Consider the following 23,928-nt stretch of genomic DNA (forward strand, 5'->3'; position numbering starts at 1 on the left):
AGGCAAACACAGAAAGACCCAGGAAGAGCGTCTTTCCTCAGGCTGTCCGGACTGTTAATTCCACCCTCCTCAGTTAAAAACATAGCACCGCATGAATAAAAAAACAGAACTGTGACTACATGATGCACACACACACCACACATTCCACTTTGACACTCTGGACACTTTACACTGTTTAGATTTTTCTATATTTTGTATATTCAAATATTTCTTTTTTAATTTTACATTATAGTTCTATATTACTGTATATATGTGTATTAGTAAATTGAGTATTTATTTCATGGCCTTGTGGAACAGTCTTTACATTTCACTGCACATCTCTATGAGCATGTGACACATAAAAATCTTGAATCTTAAGGGAAGCGCAGATAAGCGTGTAAGACTGCAGCCCTGCCTCCTGCTCTGAACTGTGTTGTTTTCAAGGTTTTGGACTAATAAACTGTTACACTGCTGGGTGACTGCTACTTCTATGTCACCTCATTTATTTCTGACTGAAATTACTCGATTCACACTGCCTCCTTGAGCAGAGCTCTTCTGTCATGGAACCTAGCTTTTATTTAACCATGCATCTTAACATATGTAGGCTTTCACCCTGCCTGCATGAGCATGATTGCTCAGGTGATAAAAAATATACCTAAAATATAGAGGATTCACCAATGTGAGCACCTTACTACTACATGGTGTTTAGGTGGTGAATGGCACCAACGTCACTGCAAGGAGCAGAATTCTGGGACCCACTTTCGTTAATGTGCTCTGACCTTTCCTTGTTGCTACACGACTATCAATTATTGCAGTTGAACATCCCACTTACCCTCTGCTAGCAATTTAATGCAGGACACGTCCACCTTTTACAAAACAGCAACTGTTCTTACTAACTATATGTTGTGTTTGGATATTTACTATGAGCATAAGTGAAGTAGTAGAAAAATGTTATATGACGGACAAGAAAATAAATATTTAATAGATGAAATTGGTCAACTTGCTGAAATAAAGTACAAAAAAAATGTTCAGGCAAGCCGTCCATCAACGATCCCGTGGGGAGGGGGGGGTTGTTCTGGCAGGCCGTCAACCAACGATCTCGAGGAGCCTAAGAGAGCTCAAGAGCTCCCAGGAAAATAGGTGGTTAGTGACTGAGATTTACAGATAGATGCATGCCGTAATATGATGTACTGTATATGCACAGTGAGAGAGAGAGTGAGAGAGAGAGAGGAGCCCAAGGTGCCAGTTCCCCCGGTAGTCTAAGCCTATAGCAGCATAATTAAGAGCTGGTCTACACCAGCACCAGCCCTAACTATAAGATTTATCAAAAAGGAAAGTTTTAAGTCTATTCTTAAAAATACAGAGTGTGTCTGCCTCCTGGACCCCGGCTGGAAGATGATTCCAGAGGAGAGGAGCCTGATAACTGAAGGCTTTACCCCCCATAGTACATTTAGAGACTGGAGGTACCACTAGCAGGCCCGCATTCTGGGACCTTAATGTTCTCGAAGGGTAGCACTGCACTAGTAGCTCCTTCAGGTAAGATGGTGCCTGGCCATTTAGAGCTTTGTAAGTGAGAAGAAGGATCTTGAATTCTATTCTAGACTGTATAGGGAGCCAATGCAGAGAAGCCAACACAGGAGTAATGTGGTCCCTTTTACTAGTTCTAGTCAGTACATGAGCTGCAGCATTCTGGACTAGTTGAAGAGTCTTTAGAGACTTACCAGAGCACCCTGACAAGAGAGAATTACAATAATCCAACCTGAAGGTAACAAATACATGAACTAGTTTTTCTGCATCATTTTGCTACAGGATATTCCTGATCTTAGATATATTACGAAGATGAAAATAGGCTGTTCTTGAAATTTGCCTGATGTGAGAGTTAAAGGACATATCTTGATCAAATAGAACTCCTAGATTCCTAACAGTGGTGCTAGATGCCAGGCTGATGTCATTAGGGACAGTCACATCATTAGAAAAAGTCTCTCTGAGGTTTTTAGGGCCTAGCACAATAACTTCAGTCTTGTCTGAGTTAAGTAGCAAAAAAATTCTGGTCATCCAGGTCCTAACCTACTTAAGGCTAGCTTTCTAGCTTACACAACTGACTGGTGCCATCGAGCTTCATTGATACGTAAAGCTCATCTGCATAACAATGAAACTGTATGGAGTGTGTCCTCATAATATTTCTCAGAGGAAGCATATATAATGTAAAGAGAATCGGTCCAAGCACTGAACCTTGTGGCACTCCATGGCTAACTTTGGTGTGCATAGAGGACTTATCATTAACATGTACAAACTGAGATCGATCTGATAAGTAGGATTCAAACCAACTTAAAGCAGTCGCTGTAATTCCAAGTAAATGTTCTTGTCTGTGTAATAGGATTTGATGGTCAATAGTGTCAAAAGCAGCACTAAGATCCAACAAGACGAGCACAGAGAGAAGTCCCGTCTGAAGCTAGAAGTAGATCGTACATATATGTATTCATTTCGTGATAGCAGCACTCAGGCCTAACATTTAGTGTGGCACTGTATACACTTTTTTATACCCAAATTGCTTCCAAAGGCTTGGCAATCAATGTGTGCAAATACATTAGATGACAAGATTCTGAAGGGCAGGTGGGTACCTTGTGTGGCATCCTCCGTTATTTCTTTTTGTGAAGGGTTATGTAGCAGTCCTTTATTACATTGATTGGACTATATAAGTTCAGTCAATATACAATTAAATGTAAGAAGTCTAATGTACAGTTTACAGCATATTTAAGTATACCCATTCAAAACATTTGTTTAGAATAATAAAATGCCATTGTTACATTTGTTATTAAGATGTGAAGTGAGCAGGGAATTTCACAGTAAAAAAAAAAAAAAAAAAGGACTTCGCTTTTGGCACACAGACCCTAATGGTGGCACTTTTGGTACAATATCCAAAACATATCATTTGCATTTCTAAACATCAATGTCTACTCATATACTCAATGTTTAGCTAGTCAATTAACTATCAATCTGGCACTTGGTGAAGGCTGTAGAAGAATTGCACTTAATAACTTATAAAATAAAAGTAAAATAATTGTATTTTCTGAACAGTAATTAAGAGTAAAATTGTATCCCAAAAGTAAAAATTTAAAAACTACATTTAAAACAACTTTTCAGAAGTTTAATGTTAGCAACTTGCAATTTGTGAACTCTAAAATAAAAATGTTCAGCCAGTAATAAAACTTTGGCATGAACTGAAAAATATCAAATAAACACTTATATTATATGTGCTCCTCAATGAACACACCTTGATTTCCCAATTTTTATTTTATTATCATTGCTGTTTACTTTAGTAACATTTGAAAATGCTCAAGCACACTGCAAGAACGCCACATGAGAAACCAATAACTGTGTAAAAGCAAAGGGAGACGTGTACAACCAAGTAACATTTTGGTTCAAACTAGTTCTCTCAAACAATTTATTTTGCAGTTTACTCCAGAAAATGATTTTCAATCTTCCAGACAGACCCCACTCTAAATCCACTTACAAATACAACTCCTGCAATTTGTCACTGTAATTTATTAAAGACATTTTTTTAAAAATCTAGAAGAAAATAATCAAGTCATGAGGAGTAGACCAGAGTTGGGAATTGGGGAGATGGCTAAACCCGGAAGTGGCATAGCAGAGCTCTCAATATGAGAAGGCTGACTTGTGTGGACTTCAACTTGTTTTGTCATTTTCTTGAAAACAGGTTATTTTTCATGAGTTTTTTTCCTGAAACTGATCTTCGGCAAGCAGAAGAGTGGTGTTACAAGAATGGGCCATCCCTGCTGACAACAGTCATCAGGTTATTACAGAGCACCACCTGTTTCTTCCCAAATATGACTCGCAGACAGCTTAGTCCTCATCAGTCCCGGTCAGCAACCAGCTTCAGCACTTTACCAATGGCAATCGTCTTACCTAAGAACACAAACAAATAAGACACCCACAATTACATATCCGTCTCAGCTTCACTGAAATTGATTCTTTAGTATCGACTGGATATGACTGCCTTTCATTATTCAATACACACATATATATACACACACTACCGTTCAGAAGTTTTGGGTCACCCAGACAATTTCATGTTTTCCATGAAAACTCACTTTTATTCTTCAAATGAGTTGCGAAGTGATTAGAAAATATAGTCAAGACATTGACCAGGTTAGAAATAATGATTTTTATTTGAATTTTTTTTTTTTTTTCCTTCAAACTTTGCTTTCGTCAAAGAATTCTCAATTCTCAACCCTTGGCTCCAATCAAGCGCTATCCACAGGCTATATTGAATGGCGTTGCAAAATGGAGTGATAGCCTTCCTTATTCAAAAGCCCCTTTACCTTGTACAAATCTCCCACTTTACCAGCACCAAAGCAGCCCCAGACCATCACATTACCTCCACCATGCTTGACAAATGGCGTCAGGCACTCCTCCAGCATCTTTTCACTTGGTCTGTGTCTCACAAATGTTCTTCTTTTTGATCCAAACACCTCAAACTTAGATTTGTCTGTCCATACCCCTTTTTTCCCAATCTTCCTCTGTCCAATGTCTGTGTTCTTTTGCCCATCTTAATCTTTTCCTTTTGTTGGCCAGTCTCAGATATGGCTTTTTCTTTGCCACTCTGCCTAGAAGGCCAGCATCCCGGAGTCGCCTCTTCATTGTGGACATTGAGACTGGCGTTTTGCGGGTACCATTTAATGAAGCTGCCAGTTGAGGACCTGTGAGGCGTCTATTTCTCAAACTAGAGACTCTAATGTACTTGTCCTCTTGCTTAGTTGTCCACCGGGGCCTCCCACTTCTCTTTCTATTCTGGTTAGAGCCCGTTCTCTGAAGTGAGTAATACACACTGTTGTAGGAAATCTTCAGTTTCTTGGCAATTTCTCGCATGGACTAGCCTTCATTTCTTAGAACAAGAATAGACTGTAGACTAGTTTCAGAAGAAAGTTCTCTTTTTCTGGCCATTTTGAGAGTATAAGTGAACCCACAAATGCTGATGCTCCAGATACTCAACTAGCTCAAAGGAAGGCCAGTGTATAGCACAACAGTTTTCAGCTGTGCTAACATAATTGCACAAGGGTTTTCTAATCATCTATTAGCCTTTTAACACGATTAGCTAAAACAATGTACCATTAGAACACAGAAGTGATGGCTGCTGGAAATGGGCCTCTGTACACCTATGTAGATATTCCATTAAAAATCAGCCGTTTCCAGCTAGAATAGTCATTTACTACATTAACAATGTCTACACTATATTTCTGATTTATTTAATGTTATCTTCATTGAAAAAAACAGTGCTTTTCTTTCAAAAATATGGACATTTCTAAGTGACCCCCAACTTTTGAATGGTAGTTCATATATATAGATATATCAGAGGTTGCACTAGACTTTCTTGTTGTGTCATTTTGACTGACAGGGTCGTAAAATTTCCGTCATAATCTATAATGATCCGTCTTTTTCATTTCTTAGTTTTATGATAATGAGACATTGTCTATTTATTCATTAACTATTTATTTTAGCATTTGATTATAGAAGCAAGTCGATCACACAAAGATTTTTTTTTAAATATCAACTTTAAAATGTTAATTTACAGACAATTTCAGCATTCAGACCTACTAAAGAAGCAGCGCAAATAATAAGAAAAACACAATTGCTTGTCGATATCTATGTTCTGTTCTAACTTTTTGATAAAGCTTCAGTGAAACATGAAAAACCTGTGCTCCCAACCTTGAGTCCCTTTTTATAAATGGGATGAATTTGCAGAACAGGGCTTACCATGTTCTACTAAGGGGTGATGTGAAGGGCAGTCACTATGCAGTATGCAAGTAGGTTTCAGGGCAAGAGTCTGAGAGCATAATAATGCAGTCATCAAGTATGGCAATATTTTCTCTTCTATCATAAAATATGTAACATTATCAATATATTAACCTGATGTTTTGCTCCTGCTGGTTTTCATTAAGTTTATATTCCCTCTGGCCTACCTTAAAGGTCCCACATTATGCTTTTTCTGGTTTTATATGCTCTTTAGTGTGTTTTCCAAGTGTCCTGTGCACGTTTAGGCACATCTGTGAAAAAATTCAAAGTCCGCGGAAACGCAGCTTCTCCTATGTCCTCCTGTTAGCTGTAGCATTAGCCGCATGTAACGCTCGGTTCTAGCCCCCCTCGATAAAAATTTGTCAGTCCGACGTCATTGTCAGTGTGAGATCACTGATCTAAGCCCATTGGCTCGTTGTGGCAAGCCCGTTAACTTCTGTAGCACGCCCACGATATGCCGTAGCCTGCGGTAGCACAGTAGTGCTAAGGTGCTAATGTTTATGCTCCCCTCGGACGGAGCCAGTGGCTGCATTCCCAATATGGTAAAAGAGGCGGGACATTTCCGAGAACCGTGCTGAGCAACTGACCAATAACGACAGAGCGGATCGGCAGACCAATCAGAGCAGACTTGGTCCACGTGGGGCTCTGCAGTGTGGGCTCAGCAGAGTGTAGCTGACAGACTTAGAGTGTAGAGGGAGCAAGGAGGAGCAGTACATGAAAACAGACACTTTTTCAGACTTTAGCTATTGTGAACGTACAAAAGTAGGTACATAGATCAAATATACGAACCCCAAAAGGGCATAATATGGGCTCTTTAATACATTTGTTGACCAGCTGTCACTTTAATGTTGCCTGAGATAATAATGAACCAGAAAGCTGTATGAAGTTACCTTCAAGCTAGCACACTTTTCTCTCAACATCTGTAGCCTATGGCAACCAAACGGTAAATATGATCAGACAGCATGTTTAACAGAAAGGCTGGCTTTCTAGCCAGACTCCGAATCTTTCCAGTGTTTTCACGGAAAAATAATGTTGTGTAAATTAGCCATGTGCTGCATATTGCGACTCATTAAATCAGGTTTCATGCTTCTTGCGGTCGGCGCGGCGATATTGCGCAATCGCGGCCAGTGAGAGGAGGGTCTACGCCCGGGTCTGAGCGCCCAGCCAGCCTTGCACCTCCAAGATTTTGTAACAATGCGCACAGGTTTGCGCCGACCGCGTTGCAATGATTGGCTACAGGACCCGGAAGTAGCCTACTTTCTTGAGGCTGTGTTGAGCGCTCTGACCGCAGTCAGTATGAAACGACGCAACGTTCGCAGGGACCGTGCTCGCCGGCCGCAAGAAGCATGAATAAGGTTTTAGATTCATGACAGCTCGTGTCGCACATGTACACTCGCCACCAACTGGACTGGGAGGTCTACTGCAGGTGCTCTACATGTGGTTAATGACAGTGCTGTGTGAGTGTGGTGGACACCCGGTGATTCTAATCCGTCAAAATGACAGACAGCCTTCAGATTTTTCTGTCATTGTTAAAAAAATTATATCAAAGAAAGAATATTCGGTTAACGCAACCTCTGATATGTATTTATACATACAAACTTCTGCTGAAGCCACCCAGCTGTTATAGAGTTTCTACCTTCATCCCGTAAGGTAAACCGTCCCATTTGAGGAAAGTCTTTGAAGGTCTCAAGGCAAATGGTTCCTGCCGTGCGCAAGCGGGCAATGCAGACCTGGTCCTGTTTGACAAACCTTGGTCGTGTCTTACTTTTCTCCCCCGACTTCTTGTCTACCAGACAAATTAAGGCCTGCACATGAAGCATCGAAAACAATTTTGTTACTTACTAGTTAAAAAATAATAATTATGCAAAATATCCAACAACTACATCAATCAAAATAAAATCGAGAACCAAACTGCATTTGTTAATTAGTACAGTGGATCAGCTAAGTCTTACCGTAATTTGCACTTCTTCAATGCAGGTGTGAATATGAAGAACTGCATTGTAACCTGGACAGATGATGGATTTGTGTTCAATGATGACTATCTGTGAAAACAAGTGAAGAGAAGTGATGATGACAGGACAAATACTAATACTAATGTAAATTAAAGTTGCAATCCTAAAGCTGTTTTCTCAGAAAACTATTGGCTGCTGAATAGACTAACTAGGTCCATTTGCTCAAATACTTTCATTTAAACCAAAATTTAAAAAATATTTATGGGGGAATCAACACACTTGCAGGACTTGCTAATCCTACAACCAGGATATGGTTTGACATCAGCTTACAAGTTTCATTCGTGCAGCAGACACAGAATATTAATTTAATCATTCTCTTCCTATTGGCTCAAGCTCAATTCTCCGGGAGAATATGCTGTTGCGTTCTCACATCAGCCCACTCGGACTTGCTGCGGAAAAAATACTAGAGCTCTGGCTGGAGAAACTCCGGGTTTAGTCCAACCAAAAAAATTGGCTGTTTGTGTTGACATATACAGCCCCTCCAGATAATTTTTCAGGAGATTTCCATATGTGTGAAAAGGGTTTATCTCTACTTTTATCTCCTGTTACATCTGTCGGGCGTTTAGCAACTTCTCCTCCCACATTAACATTTGGTTCACATTATTAATGTAATTTAAATTCCGTGATGAATTTGATTTTGGAATGCATATCCGCACCACTGAATCTAAAGCATTAGCTGCTGTAGCCAGTGTCCATTAGCTGCAACATGATAGATTATTAACTGCCAAGAGAATGCAATAAAGATCATAGCCCCCAAATCTTCTTTGTTAACAGATAGAATATCCTACAAAATTAAATGGCTTCAGATAATTTCTTCTCAGACCCAGGGTTCATCGTGATAGTTAATTATCAAGCCGTTTTGCATCAAATCATCTTTTTTTCTGAGAAACTTCTTTTTAATTAGTTATTTGATGGTTTAAATCATTTCTGTACAGCAGAAATTTTGTCACATTTGGTAAGTGCTGGGTGCTAATTTTACACACTGAATGTAATATTTTTAACACCTTTTACAAGCTGTTGCACCTTCATTCTGAAGTTATGTGCAAGCATTGAATCTGAATCCTGATTACCAACTGTGCACCACGTCAGCTAGTTCTGACCATGGGAAATTTTGTTCAAATATAATACAAATACAGTAGGCCATTGCTCATGGATTGTAGCAAAGAGCAACACTGTTATCCTAACCTGGGCATCAAAGGTGCGCCCTGAGTGGCAGAGGTTTTCAGCATTACACAGGATAAAGCCAGGCAGTATCTCCTCCTCTTCGATGCCCTTAAGCCGCAGCTTGAGGTTTTCACCTGGACCTGCATCATCAGTCTCGACATCATCTGATAAGAAACTCAACACCTCCACCACATGCTAGAGACAAAGGAGCAAAAAAAATAATATAAGAAAGAGAGGCAGAGGGAACAATATAGATGTGCGTACAAGACAATGTGTGACAATTTTAAGTTAAAAAAAGATCTCTCATGATAAAAAATAATGAATAATGACGCAGATAAATGTATTAGTTACTTAACACTAAAATTACTATCAATGCTTACAAAAACACTTCACCAAAAATGTAATATAATTATACATAAAAAAAGAAGCTTGCTTTATAGTTGAAAATAAAATAAAATGAAACTTAGTGAACAACTCATCAGAATATTGACTACATTTATCAGTGAGTACACATGTATAGTTGCATGACTGATTCAGTATAGAAGCAGGGCTGTCAAACACATGGCATGTGGACCACATCTGGCCTGCCAGCAAGTTTGATCTCGACCACGAGATGTTTTTAATTCAAGGAAGTACCTGAGATTTTATAGATGTAAATATTTTTAATACATATTTTCACTAAGTTGTGAAAAACTATGCAAAATCAGCAAAGTAAGAGGTTAATATGATGATCCAATTATTAAAATGTGGCACTTCGAACTATCTTGGAAAATCTGACAGAAGTGATGTCTTACGGAGTTGACAAAATGTTATATATTTTTTTATTTCACAGCTCATCTGTGGTAAGTTGCCATTTCAGTTTTTAAAGTTGCTTAGAGGTCTCTCAATGCTAACCAAAACATAGATTTATAAGCCATAAACCCTTATTTATTTCTGATGTTAAAGGGATACGGAGTTCACATGTTATGGTTGAGACACACCTGATAGCAATATCATTTAATTAATTACTCAAAAAATAAAGGCTTAATGACGCTTGAACAGCATCCCCCCTTTTTGAAACCAGGAATTAAGACAACGGTCCTTTTTGTTGTAGCTCACCTCTGATTATTTTATGTTTTTGCAAAAGTCTGACGGAGTTGACAAAAATCTGGGACACATTTGACCGGGTCAAAATGTTCATTAAAAAATACATTTTAAAATGTAAATGACTATAATAGTATTTTATTTTTTTTACACCTATTGTATCAGTAGGTATTGTAGTTTTAAGATTTTGAATGCTTGACAAATTTGTAAGTAGTTTAAGGTTTTAAATTGTTGTCTGGGACAAGGTTGTTTTGTGGCATAGGGCAGGTTTAGACAAAAAAAAAAAATCAGCACCAAAATTTGGTATTTCAAATTAGTTTCATATATAAAAGTATTTTAAAAATAGATTTTCATTTGAAACAGGAATAAGTGTGTTTGTAAGTTATATTTTTAAGCTATGACATGATTTTCCCCAATTCTCAAGAATGGGTGATTAGACAATGCAATACATTAATGACACTAATTCGATTGGTGAGCTGTTGCATCCCTACTTTATATTGAATCATCCAAAATAATAAATCAGCTAGCAGCCTACAGTAGTAGTAGTAGTAATAGTCCAGCCTTGTAGTAACAGTCTTGCCCAAATGAGGTCTCATTTGAACAAATAACACACCCTATCAAATAAGGAGTATTATACAGGTAGTTCATTACTTTGGTCATAAACAAGTTTTTTTTCTTTGGAATGACTTAACGACACAATTTATGAAAAAGTCTTGATGTTCTAGAAATACTGTTTAAATATAACTTAAAAATGTTAACCAGGATGAGTCATTTTGATTTTTTACATTACCACTATCTCCAAAAAGTGTATAAATTATAAGCCAATTGGTAACCAGTTAACGGAAGAATTGTCCTTACTCTGTTTGGCATCATGACCAGCTGCTGTGCCTTACTGATGGAGCCTGATTCCAATTTTCCCAAAATGACAGTGCCCATGTCCTGATGAGGTAGAACACAAACAGAACAGAGATGAGAGAAAAAAGTGTTATTTGGCACCATGGAAACTCTGGTGGGATGGCATTGCGAAAGTGGTGAGTATACTCACCAAGGAGATCAGCTCTACAAATGAATAGACTAGACCAGTATACTAAAATATTTTAACGGAATGTTGCTCCTTTTAATAAAACAGTCTTCTTGTTACACTCACAATGTCTGTCATGTTTAACAAGAATCATTTCAGTGCTTTTGACAACACAATTGTCGTTTGAGCTGTAGCTGAAAATGAGTAACTTTATCCCTATGCAGGAGTTTTGTATGTAAACAAACTCCACTAGAGGGAGCTGTGCTGGGTAAAAAAATGACGATACAGTCCCACAAATAATTCAGTGTTTTCCTCTTTTCCAGTGATTAAGATAATAATAATAATAATGATAATGATAATAATAATAAATTAGTCTTATATAGCCCTTTTGTAGATACTCAATGACGCTTTAACAAGGAATAACAACAACAAAACAAGAATGACGAGGACAGTACAACGAAGAAGTAATGTAGGGGGGAGGATGGGAGTTAGTGGTTGTAGGCAGTGTTGAAGAGGTGAGTTTTTAGGAATTTCTTGAAGGAAGTGAGTGTGGGGGAGTCTCAAATGCTTTTTGGGAGTGAGTTCCAGAGGGTGGGAGCAGCAATGGAAAAGGCCCTGTCCCCCAGGACCGACAGTTTGTCCGGCATACGCAAAAATACCATCAGCTCAATAAACTCTGTGCATTAGTATTTGTACAAAATGGCGAAAACAATTGAAAAATATTTTTTTACTCTATAAATACAAGATTTAGATTTATAGTTTAGATTAGACTGACCACTTCAGGGTTGCCACTCTTTCCTAGAGATCTTTCCAGGACTTATTCAGTGACAATTTAGTTTGGATGACAGAAATGCCTTGTGCTCATAAACCAATATTTTCCTTTCTTGGAGGTCTGATTTAATAGATGTGCAGTCTATGGCTCTGAACATGGACTCTTACATGCTTATAAATGTAAAACACTGATTATTGAAACTGATACTGATTATTTAATCAATTGGATGAAAAATATGTCTGCTTTATGCGATAGACAGTAAATATACCTAAAAAAGCAATAAACATTTTTAGAATATTACACACTCCAGAGCCCCAAGTCTTGAACTTCAGATTAAAATAGTACACGTCATGTCCTTTTACTGCAACTCTGCATTGACAATTTATTAAAATCATCAACGGGAGCTAAACTGTATTTCATATTTAGATTGGTAAAACCCATAAGTTTAGTTTGCTTTAGGTTCCATTTTCTAGAATTTTGCTGAGTTTAAACGGTCACTGACTCTTATCAGGTCATGAATTTTAAGAGAACAGTGCAGCACTGCGTTAGTACCGTTCAACAGTATTTAGCCGATGTTTGTCTCGGGGTTTGGCTGCCATTGCTATTTTAACACACCGCCTCCCAATTGATTATCCAACTCTCCCAACAATGCGCAACACACATTTGAAAGCAGCACTCCATGCCAGAGTTGAAACACATACCTTACCGGTAATTGAAAATTAATCGAAACAAACATTCAGAACCTCTAACCGACGTAATCTTGCCCATGTTGATTATTTAGATTATTTTCAGAGTCACGTGACGACACGTCCAATCAACGACATGGAAGCAATGTCTGTTGTTTGGACACATGTCTTCAGATCAGATATGAACTCTTTCTTTAGAAAAAATATCCCAGCTTTAATGGTGGAGCATATTTACAGTAGAGACCATTTCAGTGAACTATGAAGGTAAAAAAAAAGAAAGAAATAATTGTTTATTAAACGTAATCGAGGTAAAATGTTCAATTAATCGTGATACTGATTGGAGGTCATTTCGCCCAGCTCTACCTTAAACCTTTGCATGTGAAACAAACTACCTAGCAATTCAACTTTAGCAAATAAACAAAACTTGCTAACCAATTTAACATTATTCAACAGTTTAAAACAAGACGGGAAACTAGCTACGTTAATCTTTACATCTAATTAAAAACGACATTAAGCAGCCAGCAGTGACTTGTATTTTTACAATTGATTATATATTGTAAATATAATATAATGTAATAATATAATATATATTGATGCATATAGTAAAATCCGGAATATAAGTCGCACCGGTGTATAAGACGCACCCTGTTTTTAAGGTCTCTGAGAGAAAAAAAACTTTAAACTGTTTTATATTGTGTTCAGTGATGTCTACAATGTGCAGTTTCTGTGCAGCTGTGTCGTTCTTTTAGTTCCGTCTGTTTTCACTTTCGGGAGTTTGCGCTCCTACTAGCTACAGTACGGTAGTTGAGCTCTCAGCCTGCAGGGAAAGTTGGCAGAGGCACAGACCTGCTAGGTTGCAAGTCGCGCTGCCCGACTCCGCTGGTCACTCTTTAACTTTAATATAGGACTCTTTCAATCAAAAGAACACTCCACAAGGTTTATTTACGGAACAATATACCACTGTTTCTGTAAATGCATGATTATGACCTCGTGAGCCTGGTCTGTGTCGCCGTCTTTCCCAGCACAGCGTGCACTCAGCTTTCAATACACAATGAATGGGGATGGGTTTTTAAATCGCATCAGGTTGCAGTTAGTGGCTGCTTCGCCCACTGTAATGACGGCGCGTGTTTCAGTATTTTATACTGGTATATTGGTCGCACCGGTGTATAAGACGCAGCCAACTTTTAAGACAAAAAATAGGTATTAAAAGTACGTCTTATACACCGGATTTTACGGCATTTAAAACATTCCAAGTTTTGACCAAAATGTAATTTAGCCTGCAGGTGCTACTGTGTGACTTTTCACATCATGACACTTCATATTTTTGGGTCAAATATTTAGTCTACCTACACTGTAGTTAATTAACTGCTCTGTGTGCCTTTGAATTGCCCCACAGAGACAAAAAAAACCCATTCTTTTAATTGAATGTAGCTTTTTCTTAATACTATTGTTCATAAACTACCATCTCTTTTTGATATGATCCTTGACATAATTTAGCCATTTTGGATGACAATGGCATGTGTTTTGGGGAACTCTGATATGAAATTAGGAGAATATTTGAATAATTTTCCATGACAGCAAAAACTTCCAGTACACTTCCAGCCTTTTCTCTCATTTTCCATGACCAACTGTTTTCTAGTATGTTTGGGAACCCTGCACTTATATAAATGATAACAAAAGTAGTCATGTGCAGGAAAGACATTGAGGATGCAATACAATTCTGAGATAGATCCGTGAACTAAAGCAACACAAATTCTTACCTTATATTTGTCTACAATGGGCAATCTGACAGGTCCATCAAATGGTCTGTTGAAATGTGGCAAACTGTCCAAATGTGGAATGAAAGGTAAACCTCTGAAACATCATAAATGGACAGCAGTTAGTAAAAATCAGTGAACAAGAAAAAACACTTTCATCTACACACCGACCTAATAACCAAAAAGAGTAGATGGCCACTATCAAAACTTACGTGTACCAGGAGCACATGTCAGTGGGTTCTTTCAGGTTTGCTCCAGTCAGACCAGAGCACGGCATAAAGTGAATGTCTTTCTTCGGGTTGAAGCCCACCTTCTTCAAAAATGGCACTAGTTTCTCCTTACATTCTTCATACCTAAGGGTTTCAAAAACCGAAGGCTTGTTAGCGTCTATACATTTCATATGTACTTTGGCAGACATATCTTTATGATGGATATTGATTAATTAATTTGCTATATTTACACGTTTGTGCGCACATGTAAATGCGAAATTTCATGCATGCATAACACAGACCCCTTTTTGAAAAAGGTGTTTCTGTGTGGTTTGTTCTTGCATATAATATTTGCTTTGATCCAGTTGCTTTTTTTGCACTTAGCACTTATATGATTGAGTTTCACATATACTGCCGAAACCATTTTAATCCTCAATCTATATATATTCATCAAGATTCAAAATATTTGTGTATTGTAGTCATTCTGTCTTGATATTAACAGTATTATTTTCCTGAAATATGTCATGTGTAGACCAACACCTAAGTGATATAAAATATTATAAAAATGTACAATTTTAAGAGGGTAAATTTGAGTAAATAGATAAACATGATTAGACACAAATTATGGTTGAGATCACAAACAACTCAAACACCAAGTCTAATTGCAACTGTTGGCCCCAGTTGTTTCTTCAATTCATAATCTAATGTATTACTGTAAAATCCAGTGTACAAGATTTACTTTTAATACCTTTTTTATCATCTAAAGGCTGTGTCCTATATATCAGCATAAAATGCTGACACACGTGCCGTCATAACCATGAGTGCAGACGCCACTATTACCAACTGCACACAACTGGACGAAATTTAAAATGTATTCACATTCATTATGCATTGCAAGCTCAAGGTGTTCTGCAGAAGTTGGTCCACCCCAAGGACAAATCTCCCAGGCATAAACAAAGTCATGTTGAGTATGCTATCCAGTGCGAAGAGGAATGCAGGGATTTATACATTGGAGAGACTAAACCATTACACAAACGCATGACACATCATAGGAAGGCCAGTGCATATCCTGGACATGAAAGAACGTTGGTTTGAAAGGAGTGCTAAAGAAGCCATCTATGTCAAGGTGGAAAAACCATCTCGTAACCGAGGTGGTGGTCTGAGACACCCATCTTTCACCAACCTAGAATGCTGTTTTGAATTCTCTCTCAAAACAACTGAAACCCCGGTCCAACCTTACTATGACCAGGGGCCTGTACTACGAATCAGGATTTGGGGTTAGCGAGCTAACTTCACGGTTAAACCCTTGCTTTTCAGTCTTCAATCTTCAAGCATTTTTCAGTTTATACAGTAAATTTATGAGATGGTAAAGAAAAATGCAGACTGCTATTTGAACAGCCTAATTTCACAACACTTTCTGTAAAGTATTAACAAATTTGATAACATTTTCTCTTTTGATTTGGAATAGAATGTGCAGTGTTCCCAATACATTTGAATTTATGGAAATAAAAGCTATAATAAGGATTTTGAGCTTTACTCACTTTTTTAATCACACTGCTATTATTTTGAACACAACTGTATGTCTGCCTCTCTCTTTAACTAGGAATGTCTGAAGGTCCTCCTGTGGACCGGCCCAGCACTGTGCCCCTGTTTATAATGAACTGCTGAGCTTGCAGTGCTTTTCAGAGAAGTAAAGTAAGATAAAGGTCATTTAAAATACATGTATCCAAAGTAGTGCTGCAACAACGAATCGATAAAAATCGATTAATAAAGGTGTTAGCAACGAATTTCATTATCGATTCGTTGCGTTGCGCGATTAATGCGTCACTCCCTATGTCGCAGACTGTGGTGACGTACACGCCGAACTGTTTACATGCTGACAGCAGCACAGCGTGGCGGTGCTGGAGCGTGAGAGAGCGGAGCCGGTATTTCGGATATTAAACATGGCAGAGCGGAGAGAACGGTTCAACCGAAATCTTCTAAAGTGTGGGAGTACTTCACAATGCATAAAAAGAGTTAGTTGCAAGCTTTGCAATAGTGATATGGCTTGGCACGGGAGCACCACAGTGATGATGCAGCACCTGAAAAGTAAACATGTCGGAGTCATCGCTGACTATGAAGGGTGCTCGACAGCAGGGTAAGTCACTACAAAATTGTTCCGTTTTCCCGTAAGAAAATGTAATGTAGCCGGTTGCTCGGCTGGTGTATGTATTTACTTTTTATCCAGCTTGACAAGCATGAAAAGTTCATTAAAGTAACGTTAGCGTTAGCTGGTTAATGACGGCGGTAGAGAAAACTTTTTACTTTGCCAACGCCAAACAAGCATAGACTAAAGAAAACATTTTATTATTTTGCCTTTTAGGCCCACTTTACTACGTTGTCAGATATATTCTTTGCTTTTTTCCCATATTATTGTCTGTTGACGTAGGAATATATTTGTGTAGGTGTGTGTTTTGCATTTTATTTAAAAACATTTTTTAAAGCACTTTGTCAGCTTGTTGTAAATAAATAAACAATTAAAAACGAATGTACTTACTTTAATGATTTAATAATTTAATGATTAAGCTTCCAGTGTTAATTTTCTGTAATAAGGTGAGAGTTAATACACTGCACTGTATGAAAGTGCATTTAGACACTTAATTAAATTTGTGTAAAAAAGTAGTTTTTAGGGTACCTGTATGAGTGTGAATAAATATATATTATAAAAACGTGTGTTGTCTCTGCAAGTGCTCTTTGGGTTACTTACTTGCCTTTACATAATAATTCATAACTAAAACAACAAGGAATATTGATTTGATGTAAATTGTGCTGTTTTACATACTAATACTATCTTTGTCATTACAGAAAACATCATGTACACCACAGCAAGCATCTGTCTTGACAGATAGCATCCTCAACATGCTCATCGCTGACATGAGGCCTCTGACGATGGTTGAAAATAAAGATGCAACTTCACTACAATGATCCCCACCTTGAACCCTGGCTACACTCTTCCCTCAAGGACCCATTTCACAAAGCTCATGGAGACGTCAAAGCAGTAACCTGTTGTTTTTGCACTTTTGTTTGCACTGTCAATGAACTAATGTTCTGTTTTTGAATAAACGTGTGGAAATTCAAAATGTTTTGTTTTTATCCAATTCATCGATTAATTGGAAAAATAATTAACCAATTAACCGATTATTAAAATAATCGTTAGTTGCAGCCCTAATACAAAGTCACAGACGTAAATGCTTGACGCATGGACACCCACATCATATTCAAATTGTTTTTTTTTTGTGTCCATGTAAAATGGTGAAATTAGTGACCACAATCGGAATGAGTTTAATCGGATTGAAATACATTTTGCACATGTAGACATAGCTACTTTTGCATTCATTTTTTCAGCTCAAAAGTAGAGACAATTTAATATTACTGAGAGATTACTCAAGGGTAAATTTGAATATTTTAATACATGCTCCCTTAATGTAATCAACTTAACTTCATCCTGTTTCACTGCTGTGAGACAGTCAAAAGACAACAGGGGAACCCTCCCATTGGCTTTCTCCAGAGGAAGTCTATTAAAGGAAATTTAGGTTATTTGGTTCCCTTCCTTATAGTGATACTTCACTAGTTGAAACATGAATCTGTATTGACATTGGGTCATATGTAGTAGAAATGTGAAATACATTTTGAAGTTGGTGCCTTCTTGGCCGAGAAAAGGCAGAAAGTGTCTTTTTGGCTCATGTGGATGAAAGACACCAAATCCCAGAATGCACAGCACCGCAGGTCACTCCCACTAAGGTCCTCTAGTTCAGAATCACAAATACTTTATGAATCCCAGAGGGAAATTCGATCGTTACAGTTTCTCCAAAATATACAATATAGCAGTAGAAATATAGTAATAAAAACATTTACAGACATATTTACACATAAGGCCATTTCCTCAGATTTCTTCCAGAATTGATCTTGGAAATTCCTGGCAGAAAACAGACTCTATGTCTGTGTCCATAGGCAATCAGTGAGAGCACCGACACTACCAGTCCGCCCCAGCAATATAGCTGCGAGACGGTAGCTGCCGACATGCTGGTCTTGTGTCGCAGTGGCCAGCGGCAGCAGCCAAAACACAAGAACAGCCTGTCGGCAGCAGCCATCTCGCCATATTTAGATTATATCTAAATATATATTTAGATATTATATCTATATTTATATTTTTTTACCATTATCAGCTTTCTCCATAGAGCCTGTTAGCATAGCTTCCAAGCAATATGGCAGACGTTAGGTTTCGATTCTGGGAGTGAGTTCCCACCCACTGATCTGTGATTGGTCTGTAGCTTCAGTGGTCGAAAATATGAGGAACTAGCTTTGTAGTTTCACCCCGCTGACCGCAACAGCTTCCAGTGACGCAAAAATCATAATTTTGCGTCACTGGAAGCTCCTTTTCAGACTTAAAAATACAAAGATTTCCCATCTCAGGGGAAAATGAGGGCGGGATGCACAACCATTCAAAAATACTACCAGGTTTCTAATGATACAGAGCTTAATGCAAATGGGTGAAGTATCCCTTTAAGCATATCAAGTAAATTCCTGGTGTATGTTAATACACCTGGTATTAACATCTAAGTAATCCGATCACAGATAAGACAGCCCTTAGTACTCAACCTAATCACTCAACCTCCAGCTTTATAGAAAGTGTTAATATTGATTTATCACTTCTTTTTTTTACTAGGGCTGCACGATATATCGTTTCAGCATCGTCATCGTGATGTGCGCATCACCCGATAGTCACACCGCAAGGACATGCGATGACAAGAGAAAAAAAATCTGTCTGGAGCCGAAAAATATATTTGAGCCTTTCAATTAAGTTTATGTAGCCTGTCTATGCCCATTCATATTACTGATAGATCTAAATGAGCATACATTTATATATTTTACCACATTATGCAACAACTCGCATAGTTAGAGCGTCATCTCATCTGCTGTTATCAGGGTCGGGCAGAGCGACTTGCAGCGTTAGTGGTCGAGCGACAGAGAGAGGGAGCAGTGAATGTGAGCGGAGCATAGCAGGGACTTTGACAATCTGACAGTTTGCTTATGGTTAACATTATATAAGGGGCTATATTTAACACTTTAGGGGTTAAAGGCAGCGGCTTCCAGATCTGTATGCGTTCAACTTTGTCTTCAGTCAGAACGGGCTCTCGGTTATGTTTTTGAAGTCTACTTCTGATAGCCCATTTTATTGTTTATTTCACGTCCTCCTTCCCACTCCTTAAAATTTCATGAGCTGCCATAAAACTTGAAAAAGTTGTAGTTTAATGTCAAAGTAATCCGTTGCTTAAAGTTTGCTTCCTGCGGAAATAGCCCTTTTTCTCTTTCCAAGGTGGACCATCTTCACAAAATGCATTGTGCTTGTTCTAGAAATGTCTCTAAACATTACCTTTCATTGATTCACATCTCTGGCAACTGATTACTCAAGCCTACAAAAAAGGCAAAACGCAGAAGGAGGACAAACTCTGTGAGCCATTGCGCGTCTGCTCAGCCTGTATGTATGTGCGCGCCCCCGCTGTGTGTCTCTCTCTCACCCACAGGCTGGAAGGGCGCAGCACGTTAGTATATTTAATAAATATCCCCGTAATATTATTTGGTCAATATCAATAATTAACAGATATCAACAAGATTAAGACTCCTTGCAAACGTGAATAGCGTTCACGGAGGCAGAGAGACAGAGGCAATCAGGTGAGAGTCTATAATCATCATTTCAGGGAGAGTCAGGGAGAATTCAGCTGAACAGAGTGAAGCAGTAAACTTTAAAAGATATCGCAATATATATATATATATATATATATATCGCAGGAAACAAAAATACTGCAATGTAATTTTTTCCCCAATATCGTGCAGCCCTAGTTTTTACTCACCTTTCTTGCTCGCAAAAAAGTGCATGCTGTCTCTAATGATTCTGCGTCAGATTTTTTGTTGGTCAGGTGATTTTTTTTATTGGCGGGCGCTCGGTTATAGTTATGGTGCCTAAAGGTTATTTAGGCATCATGTTTATTTTCAAAAAGAGAAAAGTAAGATAATAACCAGGGGTTTACAGACTCATGTTACAATCAGGTTTTATCAGACTGTCATACAGGAAAAAAGCTAATTGTTTTGTTATAATGCACATCCCTTTTTTAATGCATTACTATAATGCAAAAATGACCTATTAGGTGCTCCTTAGTATTTGTGGATGACAAGTGATTCATAATTATTAATATTGATGCCTACCTCTCCAGGCTCCAGCTGACAGTAGGATCATCCATTTTATTCACCAGAACTATCAGGTGCTTGACACCAGCAGTCTTGGCCAACATGGCATGCTCCCGTGTCTGTCCACCCTTCTCAAAGCCAGTTTCAAACTCGCCTTTCCTTGCCGAGATCACCTGCGGGTCAACACATTAATTTGGTGAGCAGTCTAGTCGATAAGAACTATCATAACAAAAAAGTATTTAAGGGCTTTACTTAAACAGACTACTAGGACAAAAATAATCATATGGGAAGAAGACAAAACAATGCATTTTTATGTAGAAAGATCAGTGTTTCCCATACATGTGGCTTTGGCAGGCCCTCCAGGTATTTCTAAGGCCACCCAAGTATATTTTTAAGCTGTGAGCATGTGAGAGAAAGAAAGAGTGTCTCTCCCATAAATGCAATGATTGGTGTGCAACACGCATTGAAAATAAAAACTTAAATATTTTTCTGCAGCTTCTGGTCATCACTTCTGTACTGCACTCTAGGTTTAGGATAAGTGTTGCCATCATCATTGAACCTCCACACACGCAAATAAACTGATTTGATAACAGAATATCGGGTGATATTTTTCAAAATGCGGATAGTGTTATTTGAGCGTCTTTAGCAAACTACTGATAAATATTATGAAAAGAGCAGAAACACAAAAGAACAAAGTTACAGTAAGAGGCAGGGCGGAACAAGCTGCTGCGAGAGAAGTGTTGGTGTGTTCATGTGTAGATGAGAGAATGGCAAGGTTGTAAGATTTGCAGATTTAAGTAATTTGTGGTAACTAATGTGGTACTTAATATAAAAATAATATAAACCAGCAATAGATTATAAACGTAATTGACCACCAAATGCCTTTAAAGGTACGAGGTAATTTTTGGAAAAGTGCATCCTTTACTTCGCAGCTGCATGAAGCAGGGTTTTTCAGTGCGTTCAAAAACTGGAGACACCACTGGCTCTTGTCAAAGTCTGACGGGTATTTTCCTACAGAGCAAGTTTTGAAAGTACAGCACCTTGTGAATTTCTCATTTGTAATTGCAGTTGTTACTGTACACTAGGGGTGCAGAAATGCAAAATTTTGTCTAATAGATTTCTATTCCCATTGTTAAAGCGAGTATTCAAGTAATCGTTTTGTAGTTCTTTTTTTCTTACTGTGATTCTTTTCCCCCATGGGAGGCCCCGCCCCCAACTATGACGCGATGCCGACTGTATCTATTGATTAATTTGAATTTTCAGGATTTTAATAATTGTTAGTAATAGGCCTACATTGTATTAACGTTCAAATCAGGACAAATTCAAATTCTTACTTCAACAGACAGCAAACCTCAAATAAAAATTCACAGACATATCTTATGACCGTTTTAACACTTTATTATAATTAGAGCAGTGAGTGTGGCGAGCAGACGCGCAGACATCAATGCGCACTCATCGCACGTTGAAGCTGTTTTGATTCTGTTAACAAATACTACAGTCTGCAGTGTAGAGCACACTTTACTCTGGTAAATGAAGTTACAATAGAACAGGTGAACGATTTAAGTGTCTGTCTGTTTCATCTTTCTCCTCTGTGAGTAATGACACACTCGCTCAATCTTGCTCGTCCGTCCGCTATGAGCTATGTCTCCCTATAGGGTTGTTCCGTTTTATAGTTATTAAAAGAATAATCATCTAAAATTCCAAAATATAGGAAAACATCTAGTTATGCTGCTCTGTCCTGGATGATCAAACGTCATTGGTTTGGTGGGGTAAAGTGATAATCACAAAGTCAAAGTCCTTCTTCAAATTGTCTCTAAGAAGACAATTTCAACTGAACTTTCGTAGATCATATTGCATATTTCGTTTTTGTTTGGGACTTTTTGTTCATTGTGAATTCATAAAGGGATAAATTAAAGGGATAATTTTATTAGGGTAGCAGCGTACGGATCAACAACGGACGCGTTTCAGCACAGAGCCTTTATCAGCGCTTTGTTTGTCATCTATTTTGTTTTTTTGCGCTTGTGCACTGTAAGTTTTATTTCTGCTCCTTTTTTCTGTTTTGAATTAGGCCTATCCTAGAACCCACAATGCAACAAGAAACATTTTAGGGCTGCAACTAACGATTATTTTAATAATCGATTAATCGGTTAATTATTTTTCCGATTAATCAATGACTCGAATAAAAAAAAAATAAACATTTTGAATTTCCACACGTTTATTCAAAAACAGAACATTAGTTCATTGACAGTGCAAACAAAAGTAAAAAAAAACAACAGGTTACTGCTTTGACGTCTCCATGAGCTTTGTGAAATGGGTCCTTGAGGGAAGAGTGTAGCCAGGGTTCAAGGTGGGGATCATTGTAGTGAAGTTGCATCTTTATTTTCAACCATCGTCAGAGGCCTCATGTCAGCGACGAGCATGTTGAGGATCTGTCAAGATGGATGCTTGCTGTGGTGTACATGATGTTTTCTGCCATGAAAACGATAGTATTAGTATGTAAAACAGCACAATTTACATCTAATCAATATGCCTTGATAAAGGCAAGTAAGTAGCCCAAAGAGCAATTGCAGAGACAACACACGTTTTTATAATATATATTTATTTACACTCATACAGGTACCCTAAAAACTACTTATTTACACAAATTTAATAAAGTGTCTAAATGCACTTTCATACAGTGCAGTGTATTAACTCTCACCTTATTACAGAAAATTAACACTGGAAGCTCAATCATTAAATTATTAAATCACTGAAGTACATTCATTTTTAATTGTTTATTTATTTACAGCAAGCTCACCAAGTGCTTTAAAAAACATTAAACTAAAATAAAATATAAAACACACCTACGTCAACAGACAATAATATGGGAAAAAAGCAAAGAATATATCTGACAACGTATTGAAAGTGGGCCTAAAAAGGCAAAATAATGAAATGTTTTCTTTAGTCTAAGCTTGTTTGGCGTTGGCAAAGTAGAAAGTTGCTCTACTGCCGTCATTAACCAGCTAACATTACTTTAATGAACTTTTCATGCTTGTCAAGCTGGATAAAAAGTAAACACAAGCACCAGCCGAGCAACCAGAGAGACTAAGGTTACATTTTCTTACTTGAAAACTGAACAAACATTTTTGTAGTGACTTACCCTGCTGTCAAGCTCCCTTCCTAGTCAGCGATGACTCCGACATTTTTACTTTTCAGGTGCTGCATCA

At 37.9% G+C, this 23,928-nt stretch overlaps 1 protein-coding gene across 1 annotated transcript in view; it reads right to left on the reverse strand.

Moving 5' to 3' along the window:
• Positions 1-3,389: 3,389 nt before the first annotated feature.
• gspt1l (G1 to S phase transition 1, like) overlaps positions 3,390-23,928 on the reverse strand; it is a 44,427-nt gene continuing 23,888 nt past the window's right edge. Inside the window, exons 7-14 of the mRNA XM_061026309.1 lie at positions 20,741-20,895; positions 14,501-14,641; positions 14,292-14,385; positions 10,911-10,991; positions 8,991-9,164; positions 7,746-7,835; positions 7,430-7,598; positions 3,390-3,906 (exon numbers count right to left, since the gene is read on the reverse strand). Coding sequence (XP_060882292.1) covers positions 3,854-3,906; positions 7,430-7,598; positions 7,746-7,835; positions 8,991-9,164; positions 10,911-10,991; positions 14,292-14,385; positions 14,501-14,641; positions 20,741-20,895 — 957 coding nt within the window. The 3' untranslated portion in view covers positions 3,390-3,853. The remainder of the gene's footprint in view (positions 3,907-7,429; positions 7,599-7,745; positions 7,836-8,990; positions 9,165-10,910; positions 10,992-14,291; positions 14,386-14,500; positions 14,642-20,740; positions 20,896-23,928) is intronic.

This window comes from Labrus mixtus, chromosome 20, assembly GCF_963584025.1.
Source record: "Labrus mixtus chromosome 20, fLabMix1.1, whole genome shotgun sequence".
In the NCBI taxonomy this organism is placed as follows: Eukaryota; Metazoa; Chordata; class Actinopteri; order Labriformes; family Labridae; genus Labrus; species Labrus mixtus.